Source organism: Erinaceus europaeus, chromosome 9, assembly GCF_950295315.1.
Source record: "Erinaceus europaeus chromosome 9, mEriEur2.1, whole genome shotgun sequence".
Classification (NCBI taxonomy): Eukaryota; Metazoa; Chordata; class Mammalia; order Eulipotyphla; family Erinaceidae; genus Erinaceus; species Erinaceus europaeus.
The window spans coordinates 7,091,255-7,109,996 of record NC_080170.1 but is presented as its reverse complement, the minus strand read 5'-3'; the positions used below and the strand labels follow the sequence as shown (position 1 = coordinate 7,109,996).

At 55.4% G+C, this 18,742-nt stretch overlaps 2 protein-coding genes across 8 annotated transcripts in view; one reads left to right on the top strand and one right to left on the bottom strand.

Moving 5' to 3' along the window:
- Nucleotides 1-18,742, top strand: part of STK10 (serine/threonine kinase 10) — a 538,544-nt gene that overhangs the window by 447,322 nt on the left and 72,480 nt on the right. The window lies entirely within an intron of this gene.
- Nucleotides 7,707-18,742, bottom strand: part of RANBP17 (RAN binding protein 17) — a 291,165-nt gene continuing 280,129 nt past the window's right edge. For 6 of the 7 annotated variants that reach the window (XM_060197144.1, XM_060197145.1, XM_060197147.1 and 3 more), the window contains 3 exons: nucleotides 12,061-12,159; nucleotides 10,540-10,667; nucleotides 7,707-8,156 (listed from right to left, as the gene is read on the bottom strand). In XM_060197144.1, the coding sequence (XP_060053127.1) occupies nucleotides 8,060-8,156; nucleotides 10,540-10,667; nucleotides 12,061-12,159 (324 nt within the window). In that variant the 3' untranslated portion in view covers nucleotides 7,707-8,059. Of the gene's footprint in view, nucleotides 8,157-10,539; nucleotides 10,668-12,060; nucleotides 12,160-18,742 lie in introns of those variants that run through there. The other variant, XM_060197149.1, reaches the window with a different exon arrangement.

The following is an 18,742-nucleotide window of genomic DNA, read 5'->3' as shown; positions in this document are numbered from 1 at the left end:
AAAAGAAAGGTAAGTACATACAAGGTCATAGATTTCCCTCTGAGCACTGCTCTGGCTAAGCGAGTTCTGATGCCGGCAACTGAGCAATGATGGTGGGGTGTGGGGAAGGAGGGAACTACAGACTAGGGGATGGATATTCTAAGAACAGGGGATCTGGGAACCAGGGGGTGGTGCTGGATTCCTGAAGAAATGTTGCTTTGTCTTCAAGAAACATCTCCAGGGCAGGGCTGGTGGAGACACAGCAGGGTGTCTCTCCATCTCTTTTTAATTGTCTTAATCTTTATTTATTGGCTAGAGACAGCCAGAAATCGAGAGGGAAGTGAGTGGTAGAGGGAGAGAGACACCCACAACACTGCTTCACCCTGCGCTTTCCCTGCAGGTGGGGATGGGGGGCTTAAACTCCTGTCCTTGCACATGGTAACATGCACTCAACCAGTTGCACCACCACCTGGCACGCGCTCTCTCTCTGTCTCTCTCCCTCTCCCCTCTCCCTCTCTCTCTCCCTCTCCTCTTCTCTCTCTGTCTCTCTCCCTCTCCCTCTCTCTCTCTAGGCTGTTAGTGTTAGATCTCTCCTCCTCTTCTCCCTCTCTCCCCACACTTCCCAGGAATGTCAGCTGTCCAGGCAGGAGACTGGCTATTCTAGGCTCACTTGACCACTCCCTGTGCGGACGGAACTCAGTTTCTTTGAAAAGCGGAGCAGAGATGGACAGAGGAGTGGGAAGCCGAGAGTAAAAGAGTGGTGTAATGTTATGGGCTGCTTCCACAGCAAAGCACACCAGCAGGCAGTGTGGCCCAGCGTCTTCTTGCAGGCTGCTGTCAGTCCTTCCGTTGTTTCTCTTCTTTCTCCTCAGCAGGGGTGTCTTCTGCCCCTGGCATCTCACTCCAGGACTCCTCCCCTGAAGGAGGGAGCAGAGCAGCGTTTGAGGGGGCAGGTGGGGGTGCACCCTGGGCCCAACAGCCTGGAGCAGCCTGGAAGAAGCAGGCAGCAGAGCTGGGTGCTGTCTGGGCTGAACCCCACCACCCACCAGGAGATGGCTAGGGGGAGAAGGAGGTTCCCCAGCCCAGGTGCCCGCAGGTGGGGTTTGAACCAGGTCTGTCTTGGCTGCCGAGTTTATTTTATTTTATGTTATTATTTTATTTTGATTGCATCAGGGTTATCACTGGGGCTCGGTGCCTGCACAACAAATCCACTGCTCTAGTGGCCATTTTTCTCTCTTTAAAAAAAAATTTAGGGAGTCAGTCGGTACCGCAGCGGGTTAGGCGCACATGGTGCAAAGTGCGAGGGCTGGGCGGTGAAGCAGGTCTGCAGGTGTCTGTCTTTCTCTCCCCCTCTCTGTCTTCCCCAACTCTCTCCATTTCTCTCTGTCCTATCCAACAACAACGACAGCTATGACAATAACAACTACAACAAGCACAACAACAAGGGCAACAAAATGGGAAAAATGGCCTCCAGGAGCAGTGGATTCGTAGTGCAGCCACCGAGCCCCGTCGACAAACCTGGAGGGAAAAAACAAAAATTTTTTTTGATGGGGCAGATAGAAATTGAGACAGGAGGAGGAGGCAGACAGAGAAGAGAGTCAGCGACAGGCCTGATTCACCGCTTGTGAAGCTTCCTCCTTGCAGGGAGTAGGGGCTTGAGCCCGGGTCCCGTCACATCTTAACGTGTGATCAACAGGAATGACACTACCAAGTCCCACATTTATTTATTTATTTTGCTTTTGTATTTCATTTCATTTTATTTTATCCAAGTCCTCTATTTAGTATTTGTTTTTGCCATCAAGGTTATCACTGGGGTTCAGTGCCTGCACAACAAATTCACTGCTCCCAGTAGCCATTTTTTTTTCTATTTTATTTTCATTTGATAAGATGGAGACACATTGAGAGTGAAGAGGGAGATAGAAAGGGACAAAGAGGGGACCTGGGTGGTGGTACACCTGGTTGAGGGCATGTATTACAATGCACAAGGACCCGGGTTCGAGCCCCCGGTCTCCAGCTGCAGAGGGAAAGGTTTACGAGTGGTAAAGCAGGGCTGCACGTGTCTCTCTGTCTCTCTCCTTCTCTATCATCCTCCTCCTTCTTGATTTCTGACTGTCTCTATCCAATAAATAAAGATAATAATAAATTAAAAGGGAGTCGGGTGGTAGTGCAGCAGGTTAAGCGCTCGTGGCGCAAAGTGCAAGGGCCAGTGTAAGGATCCCAGTTTGAGCCCCCGGCTCCCCAGCTGCAGGGGAGTCTCTTCACAGGTGGTGAAGCAGGTCTGCATGTCTCTCTCTTTCTCTCCCCCTCTCTGTCTTCCCCTCCTCTCTCCATTTCTCTCTGTCCTATCCAACAACAATGACAGCAATAACAATAATAACTACATAATAAAACAAGGAAAACAAAAGGGAATAAATAAATATAAAAATAAATTTAAAAAAGGGAGAGAGAGAGAGAGAGAGAGAGAGAAGCTTTGCCCCTGCAGGTGGGGGCTGGGGCTTGAACCCAGGTCCTTGTGCATGGTGATGTAACGTGTGTGCTCAATCAGATAAGCCCATGCCCAGTCCCCTCTCTTTCTTTCCTGTGAGAGAAAGACTCTGCTGTGACATGATGGTGCTGGGGACTGAGCCTGGGTTGTCTGTGCTTTCACACTGACCTAGCTCCTCACCCTGCTTTTATTATTATTGTAGTTATTATTATTAAATTAAAAAATATTTATTTATTCCCTTTGGTTGCCCTTGTTCTTTTTATTGTTGTAGTTACTATTGTTGTCATCATTGTTGGATAGGACAGAGAGAAATGGAGAGAGGAGGGGAAGACAGAGTGGGAGAGAAAGACAGACACCTGCAGACCTGCTTCACCACCTGTGAAGCGACTCCCCTGCAGGTGGGGAGCCGGGGGCTCGAACTGGGATCCTTCCTCCGGTCCTTGCGCTTTGAGCCACGTGCGCTTAACCTGCTATGCTACCGCCTGAGTCGCTATTATTAAATTTTAAGGGGATTGAACCTGGGATTTTGGAGCCTCAAGCATGGGTGTCTCTTTGCACAACCATTAGGCTATCTCCCTGCCATTTATTAACTTGTTTGGGTTATTGCTGGGGCTCAGTGCTGGCACTACAAACCCACTACTCCCAGCAGCCACTTTTTCCTTTCTATTTTTATTGGATAGGAGAGAGAGAAACTGAGAGAGGAGGAGTAGATGGGGGGGGACAGAGAGACACCTGTAGACCTACTTCACTGCTCATGAAACTTTCCCCCTGCAGGTGGGGAGCAGAGGCTCGAATCCAGGACCTTGTGCTTGTTGAAATGTGCGCCACTGCCTGCCCTCCTATTTATTTTAAAGTTAATTTTTTTATTATCTTTATTTGGATAGAGATAGCCAGAAATTGAGAGGAAGGAGGGGAAGAGAGAGAGAGAGAGGGAGAGAGAGAGAGGGAGAGAGAGGAGTCGGGCAGTAGTGCAGCTGGTTAAGCTCACATGGCACAAAGCACAAGGACCGGAGTAAGGATCCTGGTTTGAGCCCCTGGCTCCCCACCTGCACAGGAGTTGCTTCACAGGAAGTGAAGCAGGTCTGCAGGTGTCTGTCTTTCTCTCCCCCTCCCCTCTCCATTTCTCTCTGTCCTATCCAACAGTGACGACAACAATAACTACAACAATAAAACAACAAGGGCAACAAAAGGGAATAAATACCTATTTTTAAAAATTTTAAAAGAGAGACGCCTGCAGCCCTGCTACACCACTCACAAAGCCTTCCCCCTGAAGGTGGGGGCCGGGGGCTTGAACTTGGGCCCTTGAGCATTGTAACTCGGGCTCAAGCCCTTGGCCCCTTGTGCACTGTAACTTACGTGCTCAAGCAGGTGCACCACCATCCCTCCCCTACTTATTTTGAACGAGAGAGAACACAGCACAGAGCGCCCGTGTGGAGTCCTTCTCTGTCCTCTGCAAGAGGGGGAGGCCCCCACCTGAGCTTCTTCACGGCTTAGCTGGTCCCAGGCCCTGGCCCTGTCCACTCTCAGAAGCCCCAGTCACTCCCTCCTTTGGAAACCATCCCCTTCCTCTCTGGAGGTGGCGGCTTTGCCCCCTCTCACTGCTTTATCCTTGCTGGGTGGGTGAATGAGTGAACAAATGACACAGCAGGGAGGGCCTTGTTGGGGTGCAGGTCCTGACCTGGGGAGGGGACTGGTGTGGGGGTGCAGAGTGGAGGGAGGAAGCCAGGAGTGGGGAAGAGAGTCTGAGCCTTCTCCCCGGGTGGGGGCACAGGGGTGAGCCTTGGCCGGGCGCAGGGTGGCAGGATGGTCAGCGCACACAGCCCGCAGGCTACACCCGGTCCCCCACGGGGATCCCTCCTCCTTTCTGCTCCCTGCCCCGCCAGCCACCATTTCCCCCATTTTGTGTCCTGCAACTGTCTCCTCTTCCCCACAGATTCTAGTGCTGAATCCGACTCGGTCTCTGCACTTTGCTTGGGCAAATCACATTAAGACAGATGCGGCAGGTACAGGTACTCCTTATGGTTTATTTATCGCGATAACCGTCCGTATCTCCTGCTTATAAATAACTTATGTTATAGCTTTTGTTTGTGGAAATGTAACTTACATATTTTATTACGCTTTCTGTAAACCTCAAACAGAGGCCTGTCAAGGAAACGCTCTTATCAGCCATCCAAAACTCCAGGACCGTAAAAACCGACAGGGGGGGGCATTACTTTTTAATATACCAAGGAGGCAGGTTACTCTGCCTGCTGTTTGAAAGGTTTGCTGTCATCGTAAGCTCCCACTTCGATAAAACATTAAAAAGTCTCCACAAGGATTTTCTAAAGTTCCAGGAGGAGGCTGAGTCGGCCGCAGAACTGCTGGAGACATTGCACCGGGGGCCCAGCTACTGGATGGACGGGCCTTTCTCTGTGAGTGCCTGGCCCCACCTGAGGGTCCCAGAGGGACCCCCCCCACTCTCCCCCTTCTGCTCTCCGCCCCTCCCCCCGTGGCTGTCCCCAGAGCCCAGCTGGCAGGCACCCAGTTTAAGGGGCCCTGTGGGAAGGGGGCAGGGTTCCAGCTGGGTGGCCTTGGTCTGTCTCTGCCTCAGTTTTCCTGTCCTGAGAGGGGGATGAGGAGGCCTCCCTGCTGGATGGGGAGCATGGAGCACGCAGCAGGAGCAGAGCACACCTGTGGTTTCCTGTGTGCCTGCAGATGACACCGCTCCCTTCTCCGGCTCTGTGCTAGAGAATGTCTCCCTCGCTCCTGGGCCCTTCTCAGTGATTTCTCTCTGGCGACCCCCCCCCCCCCCAGCCCTCGCCTCAGGCAGACCTGTGCTTCCTTTCAGGGCTCAGCTCTTGTGGGGCTTCAGCTCATGAGCCTGGGAGCTCAGCGTCAGCTTTGCCTCCAGACCAGAGACCCAGTGGTCTCCTGATTGGCAGGGTCTGGGCCTGGGTCACAGCTCACACCAGGATCTCCCTCAGCACCCCCTCCCCCACCGCCTGTGCAAAGCCTGAGCACGCGGAGGCTTCTTGCTGCAGGGCCAGCATCCTGGAGACACCTGTGGGAGATGTGCTGGTGTCCCCTCTGCGGCCCCCTGCAGCCTCCCTGGGTGGGTGTCCCCCCCAAGAGAATTCCCAGTGGGTGGCTGGGCATTCTGCCCCTCCCCCCTGAAGCCCACCCGCCAGGACTTGCCCCCCAGCAGAGCCAGGACCTCCCCACCTGTCCAGCACCCGGGGAGAACCTGGCGGGGGTGATGGCAATCAGCTCAGACAGAGGTCCTATGACACCTCCCCTGCCCCGTAGGACCTGCCTTGGGGACTGGCCCAGAAGAGTGGTGACCCCCAGCTTTCTGCCTGCACCCCTCATACTGTTCTTCAGAAGTGAGACGCTAAGATGTTTGCAGTCCTGCAGAAGAGGGGCCCGCCTTGCACCTGCCAGCACCCTGTGAAGCACCGAGCCCCACTTCGCAGCAGGAGGGAGGGACAGACCTGTGGCTGGGTGCAGTCTGTGGGAGGGAGCCCGGTATCCGTTGTCATGTAGCAAGAGTTCTGGAAAGGGGTGACTGGTGTTGCAAGATCTTCCTTGGAGGAGGCCAGGTATCTGCCCCCCCCCCCAGGTGGGCAGTTACGGGTTCACATCCTGCCTCCACCCTTGTGTGTGTGTGTGTGTGTGTGAGACAGAGAGAGGGGGGGGGAGAGGGAGAGGGAGAGGGAGGGAGGAAGGGAAAGGGGGGAGGCATGTGAGCTCTCAGTTCAGAGCCAGGTGGCTCCTGTCTGCCCTCAGGCTGCAGTGCACACCTGCATGGGCATGGGTGGTGCCCTCCAGCCAGATTGCCACATAGAGCACCCAGCACTCAGCACCCACCAGCTGGCGGGCCTGGGCAGCAGATGGGGCTGATGGGGGCTTTCTCTGGTTGCTGTGCTACCAGGAGGTGACCTCGGGCAGTGCAGCAAAGAAGCAAGTGACTGTGAAAGACAAGCACACACACAGGGAGGGAGGGAGGGAGGGAGAGGGAGAGGGAGAACACACAGCACCCCAGGCTGGAACCTGGGCAGTGCACGTGCCAAAGCCACCACGCCAGTGAGCATTTGAATCTGAGTGATTCAGTGCTTTTTTGGCCTGGGACTTTTTTTTTTTTTGGTTGTTGTTGTTAAACATTATTTATTGGTTAGATAAAGAAACAGAGAAACTGGGGGTGGGGAGAGACAGAGACAGAGAGAGAGACCTGCAGCACTGCCTCAGCACTTGTGAAGCTCCCTCTGCCCCCCCACAGGTGGGGGCTGTGTGTTCAACCGGGTCCGCCTACCCCCCCCTCCCGGACCCTGGTCCCTGGTCCCTGGCCTGGGATTTCTGTCAAAGGAGCACTGCCAGAGTGGACGGGCTGAGGAAGGAGCCTTGCGGGTCAAACATCCTCAACTCAGACTTCCCCAGACTGTACCCACTGTCTCCTGGGCCCCCACCTCCTGGGCTGCCAGAGCTCAAACTGGGCGTCCCTGCTTTTATGTGACATGCTGGGTGCAAAATCAACTCTCTTGCCTTCGAGAGGGCCAGGGAAACGAGATTACCCCACCAGCCTGTGGGGGTTCCCACGTTGGCGCCCAGGCCGACCCTTCATGTCCTATCAGAAATGAGGGGGCGGAGGACTGATCACCAGAGATGGCAGCTGGTGGTGGCCACCGCGCATGAGGCTCCTGGTCCCTGTCCATCACAGCCTGTCAGGGCCTCCCTCTGGCTAGGGTCTGGGTGAAGTTGCAATACCGAAAGCAATTGAGTTTTCTCTTGGGGGAGGAGGGGGCGATGGGGACTAGCAGCCCCACCTCCTCTGGGGGTGTGAGTCTGAGCACCCAGGTCTGCTCAGTGACCCCAGAAGGTAGAACTGCTTCCCACACAGACTAGATGGCCCAGCACCTCCTGCTTCTTGGCGGATAGGAATGGGTAGGGTGGTGGGGCGGCCCTAGGAGGGGGGAGGGTTGCCCCATTTCTGGAGGATCCTCTGTGGTGTCGGCAGGCACTGTGGAACCCCTTCAGATTCTGCCATTGAGAAACCAACGCTGTCAGCCGTTGAACTGTGTTGCTGGCTCTTGACTTTATTACAGACAGGTCAAGGCTGAGGCAGAGAGAGCTTCGAGCCCTCCTGGGGTGGGTTGGGGGCTGGTGGCCAGGGCTCCCTGTCTCCCCACACCACTTGCTTGAGAAAGGTGTCCCCAAGTGCCTGGTCCCTCGGGCCCGGATGGATGGCGTCTGGGGACCATGAGCGGGGTGCGTGCAGAGGTGCAAACCTGGTTTATTGTGGTCTTTGGTTCAGCACTGCGTTTCCAGCACAGGGAGGAGGCTCCTCTGGAGAAAGTCCGAAAACACTCCTGTGTCTTTGTTTTGTTTTGTCAGAGCTGTCTGTGCACAGCTACAAATTCTGAGCTCGAGACCAGACTTAGAACAAACAAACAAACAACAACAAAAACAACAGTTCTTGTTGCTGCTGTTTGTTTTGAAAAGTAGATACCCCTTCCACACACCCACTTCTCGGGGTGAGCCGGCATCCCCTGGCTGTGGGGGTGGGGCCAGACCCTGGAGAGTTTCTGGGTGGAGGCTGAGCTGGTCGCAGCCGCCCACCGGTTAGGTCATCATGTCCAGGCCGCCGGGCTCAGTGCCACTGTCGCAGCGCAGGGCCTCTGCCACATCCTTCCTGAAGATGGAGAGGTTCTGCGTGAACCTGTGGGGGCAGGGAGAAGGGGTTCAGGACACTGGCCAGGACTGGGCTGCAGCTACCCTGGGGTAGAGTGGCCAGTATGGGCCTCGGGGCTGTGGAAATGGCCCATCATGTAGCCGGGCTTCTCTCTCTTGCTGTCTTGTTCTTTTAAAAAAATTTTATTTGGCTTATTTCCTATTTATTGCGTAGAGACAGAGAGAAATTGAGAGGGAAGGGGGAAGTAGAGAGGGAGGGGGAGGGAATGAGAGACACCTGCAGCCCTGCTTCACTGCTCATGAAGCCGCCCCTCTCCCCACAGCTAGGGACTGGGGGCTTGAACCTGGGTCCTTCCTTGTGCATGGCAACATAGGAGCTCAACCAGGTGCGCCAACACCTGGCCTGGCTCTTTTGCTCTTTTAGTGTTTACTTATCCTTTATTAATTTAGGCTAGAGAAGGAGAGACATTGAGAGGGAGGGAGGAGGTAGGGAGAGAAAGAGAGACACCTGCAGCACGGCTCCACCCCTTACGAAGCTTCCCTCCTGCGGGTGAGGAGCAGGGCTCGAACCTGGGCCCCTGGGTCCCTGGGCATGGGAACAGGTGCACTCAACCAGGTGTGCCACTTTCTGCCACCAGCATTCCCCACAGGGGCTGGGCTCACAGGCAGATCTGTCTGCCACCAGGAATCTTCCCAGAATTAGTTTCCTCATTCGGCAGGTGAGAGACCTGCTTTCTTACGTGCTTCAAAAAGAGGGGCTGTGGGAGGCGGGCGGTAGCGCAGCAGGTTAAGCGCACGTGGCGCAAGGACCGGCGTAAGGAGCCCGGTTTGAGCCCCCCGGCTCCCCACCTGCAGGGGAATTGCTTCACAGGAGGTGAAGCAGGTCTGCGGGTGACTGTCTTTCTCTCCCCCTCTCTGTCTCCCCTCAGCTCTCCATTTCTCTCTGTCCTATCCAACGACGATGACATCAATAACAACAATAATAACTACAACAACAATAAAAAAACAAGGACAAGAGAAAGGAAAATAAATAAATATATTAAAAAGTTAAAAAAAAGAGGGGTTGTGTGGCAGACAGCCTGGCTTCAAAACCTGGCCTCACTGTTCCTTAGCTGGGGGACCTCAGGTGAACGTTACCCTCTGGTATTGAAGCTCAGCGTGAGCGATCACCTTGGAGGGCTATGGGGGGGGAGGTTAGTGCTGCCTTTATTACAAGACATTGTTTCCTTCTATCTTACTGTCTCCCTCTTCTTATGGACTACTTTTATTTATTTATTAGACAGAAACAGGAAATGAAAGGGAGAGGGGGGAGATAGAGATAGACAGATAGATAGATAGAGAGTGAGAGAGAGAGAGAGGCACCTACAGCCCTGCTTCACCACTCAGGAAGCTTCCCCCCTGCAGGTGAGGACCAGGGGCTTGAACAGGGATCCTTGTGCACGGTGACGTGTGTGTACTCAGCCAGGTGCACCGCTCCTGGCCCCTGTCTGCTGCTGCTTATACTCTGAGTGATCCGTTTACACCAGGCCCCGCATGTAGTAGGTTCTCAGTAAAATGCTGTGATCTGGATACATCAGTGAATTCAACAGGGCTGGTAAGTTCTCAGGCAGGTGCAAAGCCAGCCCTTCCCCGAGGTCAGGAAAGGTGGCAAGTGTCAGCTGGCGTGGCCACGTGCCGGGGACTCTGCTTCACTTTCTGCTGTTCAAGCAGCAGCACCCAGTACCACAGCACCCCCCCCCCCCCCCCGCCCTGCTGGCTGGGAGGTGGGCTGGAGGTGCTGCCCAGGGTCTGGAGAGGGAAGGGAGGGAGCTGGGTGGTGGTGTGCCCTGTTGAGCTCACGTGTTACCACGAGGACCCGGGTTCAAGGCCCCGCTCCCCACCCGCAGGGGGGAAGCTTCATGAGTGGTGAAGCAGATCTGCTGCTGTCTCTTGTTCTATCTCCTCTGAAATAAATAAATAAATAAATATATATATATATATATATATATATATATATATATATATATAGAGAGAGAGAGAGAGAGAGAGAGAGGGGCCTGCAGGAGTGGTGAATTCCTCATGCACACTCTAGCCCTGGTGGGGGGGAAAAAAAAAGCAAGGGGAGGGGAGGCTGAAGCTGGGGCCTCCTGCCTCAGTGCCTGTGCGCCACGCAGAGGCCCAGTGGCCTTTCCTTGTCTGCAGGGACCTGAGCATTCCTGAGCCCTCTGCAAAGAGCTGTGGTTTCCCCACAGGCCAGGGCTTCCTGGAGGCGCCCAGCACACATGCTTGCAGCAATGGGGGGGGGGGGAGGTGGCTGTGCTTGTGGGACAGAGCTGAGCTGAGTCCAGGGCCCCCGTGACACTTCCCACAAGCTTGGAGCACCCCCTCCTCTAGGCCCATGCTCCCCCCCTCCACCCAAGATGCCCACTCACCTGTCTCTGTTCTTGACAGAGAGGCTCTGCCCCACTCCTTCCATCAGGCTCTGGAAGCACTGGGCAAGGACTTCCTGCTTGGGGGGCGGCTGGTTGCTGATTAGATCTACCTGCAGCTCGCTGAAATACTGAGGGGGGGGACGTGGGCGGGTCAGGGCTCTGCTGATCACAGGCTGGGAGGACACCACCACCTCCCCACCCGACACCCCACGGTCCAGGAGGAACAGGCCAGAGAAGCTGACCTCTCTGACTCTGGGGACCCCCCCCCCGCCCCCGCACCCCTGAGTTCCAGGCATGGTCGGGGACCCTTCCCCCTTGGTCAGAGAGGAGGGAGGGGGTTCTCCTGTGACTTGCTGAATTCTGGGAGGGCTTCTTGGCACCCAGAAAGGCACCTGCCTCACCCGGCCCTGCTCTGCTGGGGTCCCGGGCCTCTGTGCCAACACACGCCCCCCCCCCACCCCACCCACGGCAGTACCCCACCCCCAGAATCGGCTTGACTTCAGCCCCAGACGAGGGTTTGCCAAGTCGTGTGTGGCTCCCCTCCCAGGCCCAGACCGCCCCGTCTTTAATTTCCATCAGACATTAAAGCCACTCACGTCAGAAACACATGTAATTAATATGGAGTCAGTCTAGGCCCTAACTACTATCTGTCAGAGGCGTCTGTGCTCGAACCTGGCGTGCCTCCCCGAACACGATTGGGAATGCACAAAACGACTTATTCTCCCTTTTTTTTTTTTTTCCCTAACGATGCAGTGACTCACAGCAAATAGGAAATTATTAGTTTTTCATCCCGGGCCATGAGGTATTGCCTCCATCAGTAAAGTATAATATTGTGATGTCATAAGCCTTTTCTAAACACTGAATTTGCCCTTCTTCCCTCTCAATCATTTTAAAAGAACTGCCCTCTTTTATAGAGCCTGGATTTAAATCACAGGAACTCGAGGAGAAGATGAATGACAGCGCCAGTGGATGTGGCTGAAATTGGATACTTCGCCCAGGTGAGTGATGAGACAGCCCTGCTCTTTTTGATATATTTTCTTCTTCTATTAGCTTCCTTCCAAGGCTGGGATTTCAGTTTGAATGTTAATGTATGCGGCTGCTTCTAATCTCGCTGTCTCTCTCCTCAGCACTGTCTTATTGTATCGACAATTCATTCTCCCGGGCGGTAATGCACTGTTTGTGCCAACAGCCGGGCAGCTGGCTTCCGAGGGGGAGGCTGGGGGTTGGGTAGGACTCTCCTCCTGGGGCTGGACCCTGCACCCTGGCAAAGGGTGCTGGCTCTGGGTGAGTTCCCGAGGGGTGGCTGCCACCCTGTGGGGCAGTGAGGTCCCCAGGTCCAGGGCCAGAGAGAGAGAGCTGGCTCGGAGAGTTCGATCCAGGTTCAAGCCCCACCCCAGCTGCACTGTGTGGCTGCGCCTGGCTCTCCGGCTCGGTGGGCTCTGCAGTTCTGTCCCTCATGGCCACTGCCCGGCCTGGGTTGTCACTGTCCGCCCTCCCAGGGACCTCCCGGGTCACACTGACCTTCTCGTTAAGCAGAATGAGCCCCAGGAGGGGCCGGGAAACGGACCACTGGTTCCGACAATCTTCGAAGACAATGGTGTTCAAGAGGACTGACATCATCTGCGGGCAGAGCGGTGAGGAGGGAGGGAGGGAGATAGAGAAATAGAGATAGATGTATAGATAGATAGATAGATAGAGAGAGAGAGAGAGAGAGGTAGGGAGAGAGAGGTAGGGAGAGAGAAAACACAGCAGAGATCACTTGGGTGTATGTGTTGCTGGGGATCCAGCTTGGGAATTCCTGCTTGCGAGACCAGCACACACCTCTCCATCATCCTTCCCCCCCTCCTTCCCCCCTCCCTCCCATACAGACAAGAGTCTTGTTTTTCTCAAAGTCAGACAAGCCCAAGGTCTGCAGACAGCTGGGGAGGTGGGTGCCCAACTAACACACAGTGGGGAGTAGAAGGTTGGGGTGGGTTATGGCTGGGGTTTGTTGCCCGGACAACTTCACCAGTCCTAGTGGCCATTATTTTCCCTCTCTCTCTCTCTCTCTTTCTCTCTAACCAGAGCACTGTTCAGTTCTGGCTTATGGTGGTTCGAGGAAGTGAACCTGGGACGCTGGAGTCTCAGGCATGAGAGTCTGTTTGCATAACCATTATGCTATCTACCCTCCGCTCTTCCTTTCTTTTAAAGATTTTATTCATTCATGAGAAAGACAGGGGAGAGAGAAAGAACCAGACATCACTCTGGCACATGTGCTGCCGGGATTGAATATGGGACCTCATGCTGGAGAGTCCAACGCTTTAGCCATTGTGCCACCTCCCGGCCTACTCCTTTCTTTCTTTCTCTTTCTTTTTCTTCCTTCCTTCCTTCCTTCCTTCCTTCCTTCCTTCCTTCCTTCCTTCCTTCTTCCTCCTTCCTTCCTTCCTTCCTTCCTTCCTTCCTTCCTTCCTTCCTTCCTTCCTCTTCATTTGGCAGAGATAAGAGAGAAATAGGGAGAGGGAGAGAGACACCTGTGGCCCTGCTCCACCACTCATGACGCTTCCCTTCTGCAGGTGAGGACGAGCTTGAACCCAGGCCCTTGGGCATGGCACTATGTGTAGGAGGAGTGCCAGCGCCTGGCCCCAGCTGTGAGGATAGTTAAGGAGCTGACCACAGACATGTTCTGGACAAACGCAGCATCCCAAAGTGGTTCAGCACAGGTGGCTCCATATGATAGGATGGGGGGGGGGGTCAGCACAGGGAGGAGGAGGAGAAAAATAAACCAAAAAACGGGGGAGCTAGCAGGAGGCTCAGCAGTAGAGCACACTCCTCACCATGCTGGGATGCCCGGGGTTCAAGCCCTGAAGGGCTCGGGGGAACCTGCTGGATGGTGGAGCGGTGCCCTGGTGTCTCGCTCTTTCCATTGGACTAAGAGAAGGAGCCCTGAGGACACACAGGTCCTGCCTGTTCCCTTCCCCACTGGAAGTGACAGCTCCCAGGTGGCAGGGGTCCCCCCCTCCCTGGGGATGGGTTCCGGCCACCCGGCTTCATCCTGTCACTTCTTAATATTCTTGGTACTTGATTACCCTGTGCGTGGACTTCAGCGGCGAGAGAGAGGGCTGGGTTGGCTGAGATGGTGGGTGCACACACAAGGTCTGTCTGACGGGTGGGCTGCCCCCTGAGGACCCCTTCCTGTCCCCACCCCCGGCAGTGAGCTGTCGGGCCTGGCACATGGAGATCCTGGTTCCTTTCCACGTTCAGTCTAACGGCCCCCACCCCACCCCACCCTGGGCCAGAACAAGCAGAACGAAGGGACCTGGGGAGACGGGGTAAAATAGGGTGGGCGGCGGATGGCACCATCTCTAGGCGGAGTGGGTGGGCGGCTTAATAGAGAAGTCTGGAGTGAGAGCCGCCCCCCAAGATGTCCCCCAAAGCCTCTGACAGTGCGGCCCGGGGAGAGATGCCTGTTACTCGATATGGTCCTCCTGTGGGTTCTTCTGTCTGGGTGCGTGTATTTATGTCTGTAATAAGGAAGGGGAGGCTTGTGCAGAATACCCTTCTAAAAATAAAGTTGGCAGAAACGTGGCTTTCAGCTGCTTCTTGGACTCTTTGGGGAAAGTGGGCCAGAGGGAGCTTATCTGGTTGGCTTCGATGCCATGGAGGCAGCTGCCCCTCCCTTCCTATCTTCCTTCATCCTTCATCCTCCTCTTGCTGTTCTTCTTTTCTCGAGGGTTCCAGGAGGGGACAGTTCAGCCAACGTGTCCAGTCCCTTTGGAGCTGCCAGGCAAGACGCTCAGATACAGACTCCAGTTCCAGGCACCTGGAACCTGGGGCAGGAGGACGGAGGGGGACTCCTTGGCTTCCCTCCAGAGCTGCACCACGTCCCCTCAACACCCCAGGTTCTGAGTTCTGGGTTCTGGGAAAGCGTTCCCCAGATTTTTGGTCTCTGCCCCTGCACACTGGCCCAGGCTACATCTGTTCTATACAACCCGGACAGAGGGTGGCGTGGGGTCTGGTCCGTGGTGGGGCAGGACACCCCTCTTTGGTGGGAGGCCCACAGGGTGCGCTCCCTCCTGGCCTGCTCCCTGACCTAAGTGGGGGCTCTGGGTGTCAGCTCCTCCTTTGAGTCTCTGCTCCCTTCCCTGGGAAGGGGGTGAGGCAGACCAGCTCCCTTGCAAGACTGGGGGGGGGGTAGTGGGGGCTTTCTGTTAGCTCCATCCTTCAGCTCGTAGCTCCTCTAAGGCAGCTGTGATCCCCGAGGCCCAGGGTGGCCCAGTGGGTCTCACAGTCTCTTCCCAACTGATACTGCCCCCGGGAGTCACAGGGAAACAACTTGATCTGGAGACCAGCCGGGAAAGGCCTCCTGGCCATCGGGGCCGGTGTGTAGGGCTGCTCTTCTGAAAACATGTAATCCAGGTTAGAGACAGGCAATGCCGTGTTCACTGGGCGTCTGCCCAGGCCCTGGTGTGGGCAGGAAAGACACTGGATGTCCCAGTCTGTGTGCTGGGGCCCACGCCTCCCACCCCAGCTAGGTGGCCATAGTGCTGGGTGCTACAGGCTTGTCTCTTTTCTACCCAGGGTTCTTGGGGCTCAACAGGCCTGGGGATGGAGGAAGGGGGGAGCTGGACTGAGTAGGTGCCAGGTAGTGGCCGCAGTGAAGTCAGGGGACCCCCATGGCCTCCCCCACCCCACCCCTGAGGTGCTGGCCTCCTCAGTACCTTCAGGGGGCCTGGACAGGGAGATTCTCAGGAACTGAGAGGTGGGGGCGGTTAGGCACAGCCTCCAGACCTCCAGCTCCAAGAGCTGAAAGGAAGCGATGATTCTAGATCCAGGAAGGTCAGGGCTTCTATAGGTCACGAAGGCCCCAGGTCCCAGTCTTTCGGGGCCAGACATGCCACCCAGCCCGGAGTAAGCCAGAGGAATGACAGGGGTCACTCCGGGGAGCCTATGGGGCTCCGCACACATTGTCCCCACTCCTCGGACCAAGGACCCTGGCTCCCGAGTGACCTTGTGACCCTCTCCATTGTCGCAGGACCAGCCCCGATGTCAGGTGGCACCAGGGTAGGTCACAGGCTGGGTTAGGGGGTGGGGGGCAGCTCAGGCGAGGCTGGCAGTGTGGGTGGAGGAGGGTGTGTCTGCTCCTCACTGCTTCTGGAAGGCGGGGGACTGAACCCAGAACCTGGGGTATGCTTCTCTGCCCTTCCTCCCCACCCCCCAGAGGCCAGTCTGGGGACACATTTCCAGGAATTGCAGCAGACACAACAGACAGGCTCTTCTGAGCCGATGGCAACACACACACACACACACACACACACACACACACACACACACACACACACACACACACACGGCAGCTTCAGGAAAGTGAAGTAAGCTTCCCGGCCGGTGGACCCCCTGCACACTGGCCACTTCTCATTGCCGACACTCTTGCCACCCACGGGGTAAAGCACTGAAAAACCTTCCCCGCCAAGGTCTACCAGAAGGCTGAGCGACACAACTCCCCCCCAACCCCCCGTGGCACCAGGCAGAACCCATGGTGGTTTGAGCCCGGCTCCCATTGGAGGTGGAGGCAGCTGTGGAGGCCTAAGATAGTTTGGGGAGCCCAGGCTCCCCCATGTCCGCTTATGCTGCGCTCTGGCTGCCTGGTGGCCGGAGGTGAAACCTGGGAGCAGGGGTGTGTGTGTGTGGGGGGTTCTGGTTCAAAATAGACGCGGCAAAGCTGGAGAGACGTGGCCTGTGCCCAGGAGGCTGTGTCTGCAGGATGGGGGGGTGTCTTTAACTCCCTGAACTTCTGGCCCAGCTGGTGATGTTTTGAGCGACAGGACAGACATATGACCTGGCCTTTCGAAGGGGGACAGGAGGGGAGACCTGCCCCCAGCAGTAATGACCACCCCCCCCCCCCCAAACCCAGCCAGGAGTGTCCGCACACTGTAGCAAGACAAGAAGCAGAGGAAGTGGCCAGCAGTGGACAAGCCACAAAGCTTCCTTGTGTGTTTTGTTTTTGCCTCCAGGGTTATCACTGGGGCTCAGTGCCCGAACTACAAATCCACTGCTCCTGGAGGCCACTTTTTCCCATTTTATTGAATTAGGACAGAGAGAAACTGAGAGAGGAGAGGGGGACAGAGAGGGAGTGAGAAAGAGAGACACCTGCAGACTGGCTTCACTGCTTGTGAAGCGACCCCCCCCCCACAGGTGGAAAGTGGGGGATCGAACCCAGATCCTTGCGAGGGTCCTTGTGCTTCGTACTATGTGCTCTTTTCTTTTCTTTTTAAAAAATATTTATTTTATTTATTTATTCCCTTTTGTTGCCCTTGTTGTTTTATTGTTGTAGTTATTATTGTTGTTGTTGGATAGGACAGAGAGAAATGGAGAGAGGAGGGGAAGACAGAGAGGGGGAGAGATAGACAGACACCTGCAGACCTGCTTCACCGCCTGTGAAGCGACTCCCCTGCAGGTGGGGAGCCCGGGGGTTCGAACCCGGATCCTTGCGTCAGTCCTTGCGCTTTGCGCCACGTGCGCTTAACCCGCTTAACCCAGTGCACTATGTACTGTGTGTTCTTAACCTGGTGCGCCACCACCTGGCCCCAACAAGCTGTGTTTCTGGACATGGTAGCAGCATGCTGTGGTAGCACTTCAACCCTCTGTCTCTACGGGGAAGGAAACAGACGACAGGAGGAGGCTGAGCAGAGCTGCACCTGCTTGAGGGCGTACGGGGCCACGCACAGAGACCCGGGTTCGAGCCCCCCGACCTCCCACTTGCAGGAGGGGACGCTTCACGAGCGAGCGGTAAAGCAGGTTTGCAGGTGTCTGTCTCTCTCTTTATCTCCCCCTCCCCATTCAATTTCTCTCTGTCCTATCAAGGGGAGAAAAAAAAAATAGAAAAAAAAATGGCTGCTGGGAGCCAGGGCCAGTGGGACTCGGTGATCCTGCTGGGAGGAACAGAAGCTTCCAGCAGTTTCCAGATCTTCGGGTCAGGGGAGCACGGGGACTTGACATCATCACCACTGAGCTCTGTTCCGAGGCCTCAAGCGCAAGGCCCATATTGAAACTTGCGTCATCTTTGAGGGTCAGGGGTCAATGGCGGGGCCTTGGTCTGCAGATGGGGCCTCAGGGGGGATGCTGGGAAGCCAACAGCCCTGCCTGTGCCCCCACTGTCTCTGAGCGTCTGAAACTGCAGCATCTCTGAGGCCTTGTGGACGGAGGAGAAGCAAATGCTTAGTGCTTGAAATGAAAGGAGGAGAAAAAAGAAAAGCAAGATGTGGTGAGTTTCTTATTTATTTCTTCTTTCTTTCTTTCTTTTTTTTTTTTTTTTGAAGAAATAAGACTGCTATCAGCTAGAGGTGATCCATGCTCCTTCAGAAAGGCCTCTGGGAGTTCTGCCCATTTGGCCTTTACACAACGCTAGCTTGGCAGGAAAGAGAGAGAGAGAGAGAGAGAGAGAGAGAGAGAGAGGTGGGGGGAGAGAAAGAAAGGCTCTTAGGAGTAAAGGGATAGCTAAGGAGGCAGCATTAGACTTCTGCAAAAAGACTCTCGTGCCCGAGGCCCTGAGGTCTCAGCGCTACCTTAAGCCAGAGCTAAATGACACTCAGCTCTGCCTGTCTGTCTGTCTGTCTCTTTCTCTTATTAAATACAAGGGGGTGGGGAGGAGTGAAGGTATTACAGGGCTGGTGAGCGCAGGTGGACTGGGTCAGACAAACACTGTGTTTATAAGCTAACAGCACCTCCCATACCCTGCCCCACCCCTGCCATTTCCCTGCTTTTACCCCAGGTGAGAGCCCCCCCTACACCCACCCCTTCCATACACCTCAGCCCTCCAGAAACCCCTCCTGTTTCTGTAAAAAGCTCTGGAAACCCACAGCCCGGCGCTGCTCTTCCCACGTTCTCCGTGACACAGGCTCATTCGCCTCTGCTTCTCAACACACCTGTTTAAATCACAGCCGATTGGGCAAAGGCTGACCTGCCAGCCCCCACTTGCTGGAAAGGAGAGCCGGCTGGGAGAGAGCTTCGGGATTAATTAATCGAGAGGCCGCTTCTATTCTGCATGCCGTCCCGTGCGTCCTGTGGAAAGCTGTTTTCTTTTCCACGGGTGAGGGGATCAATTACAGCCAGTGATTCATCTCTGTGGCGGCAGAGTGGTGTCAGGGAAGGGGGGGCGGAATTTCACTCCACGGCGTGCGTCCCATCCCGCCCTGCCCATGTGTCTTAATTAGCTGGTGGAAACTCG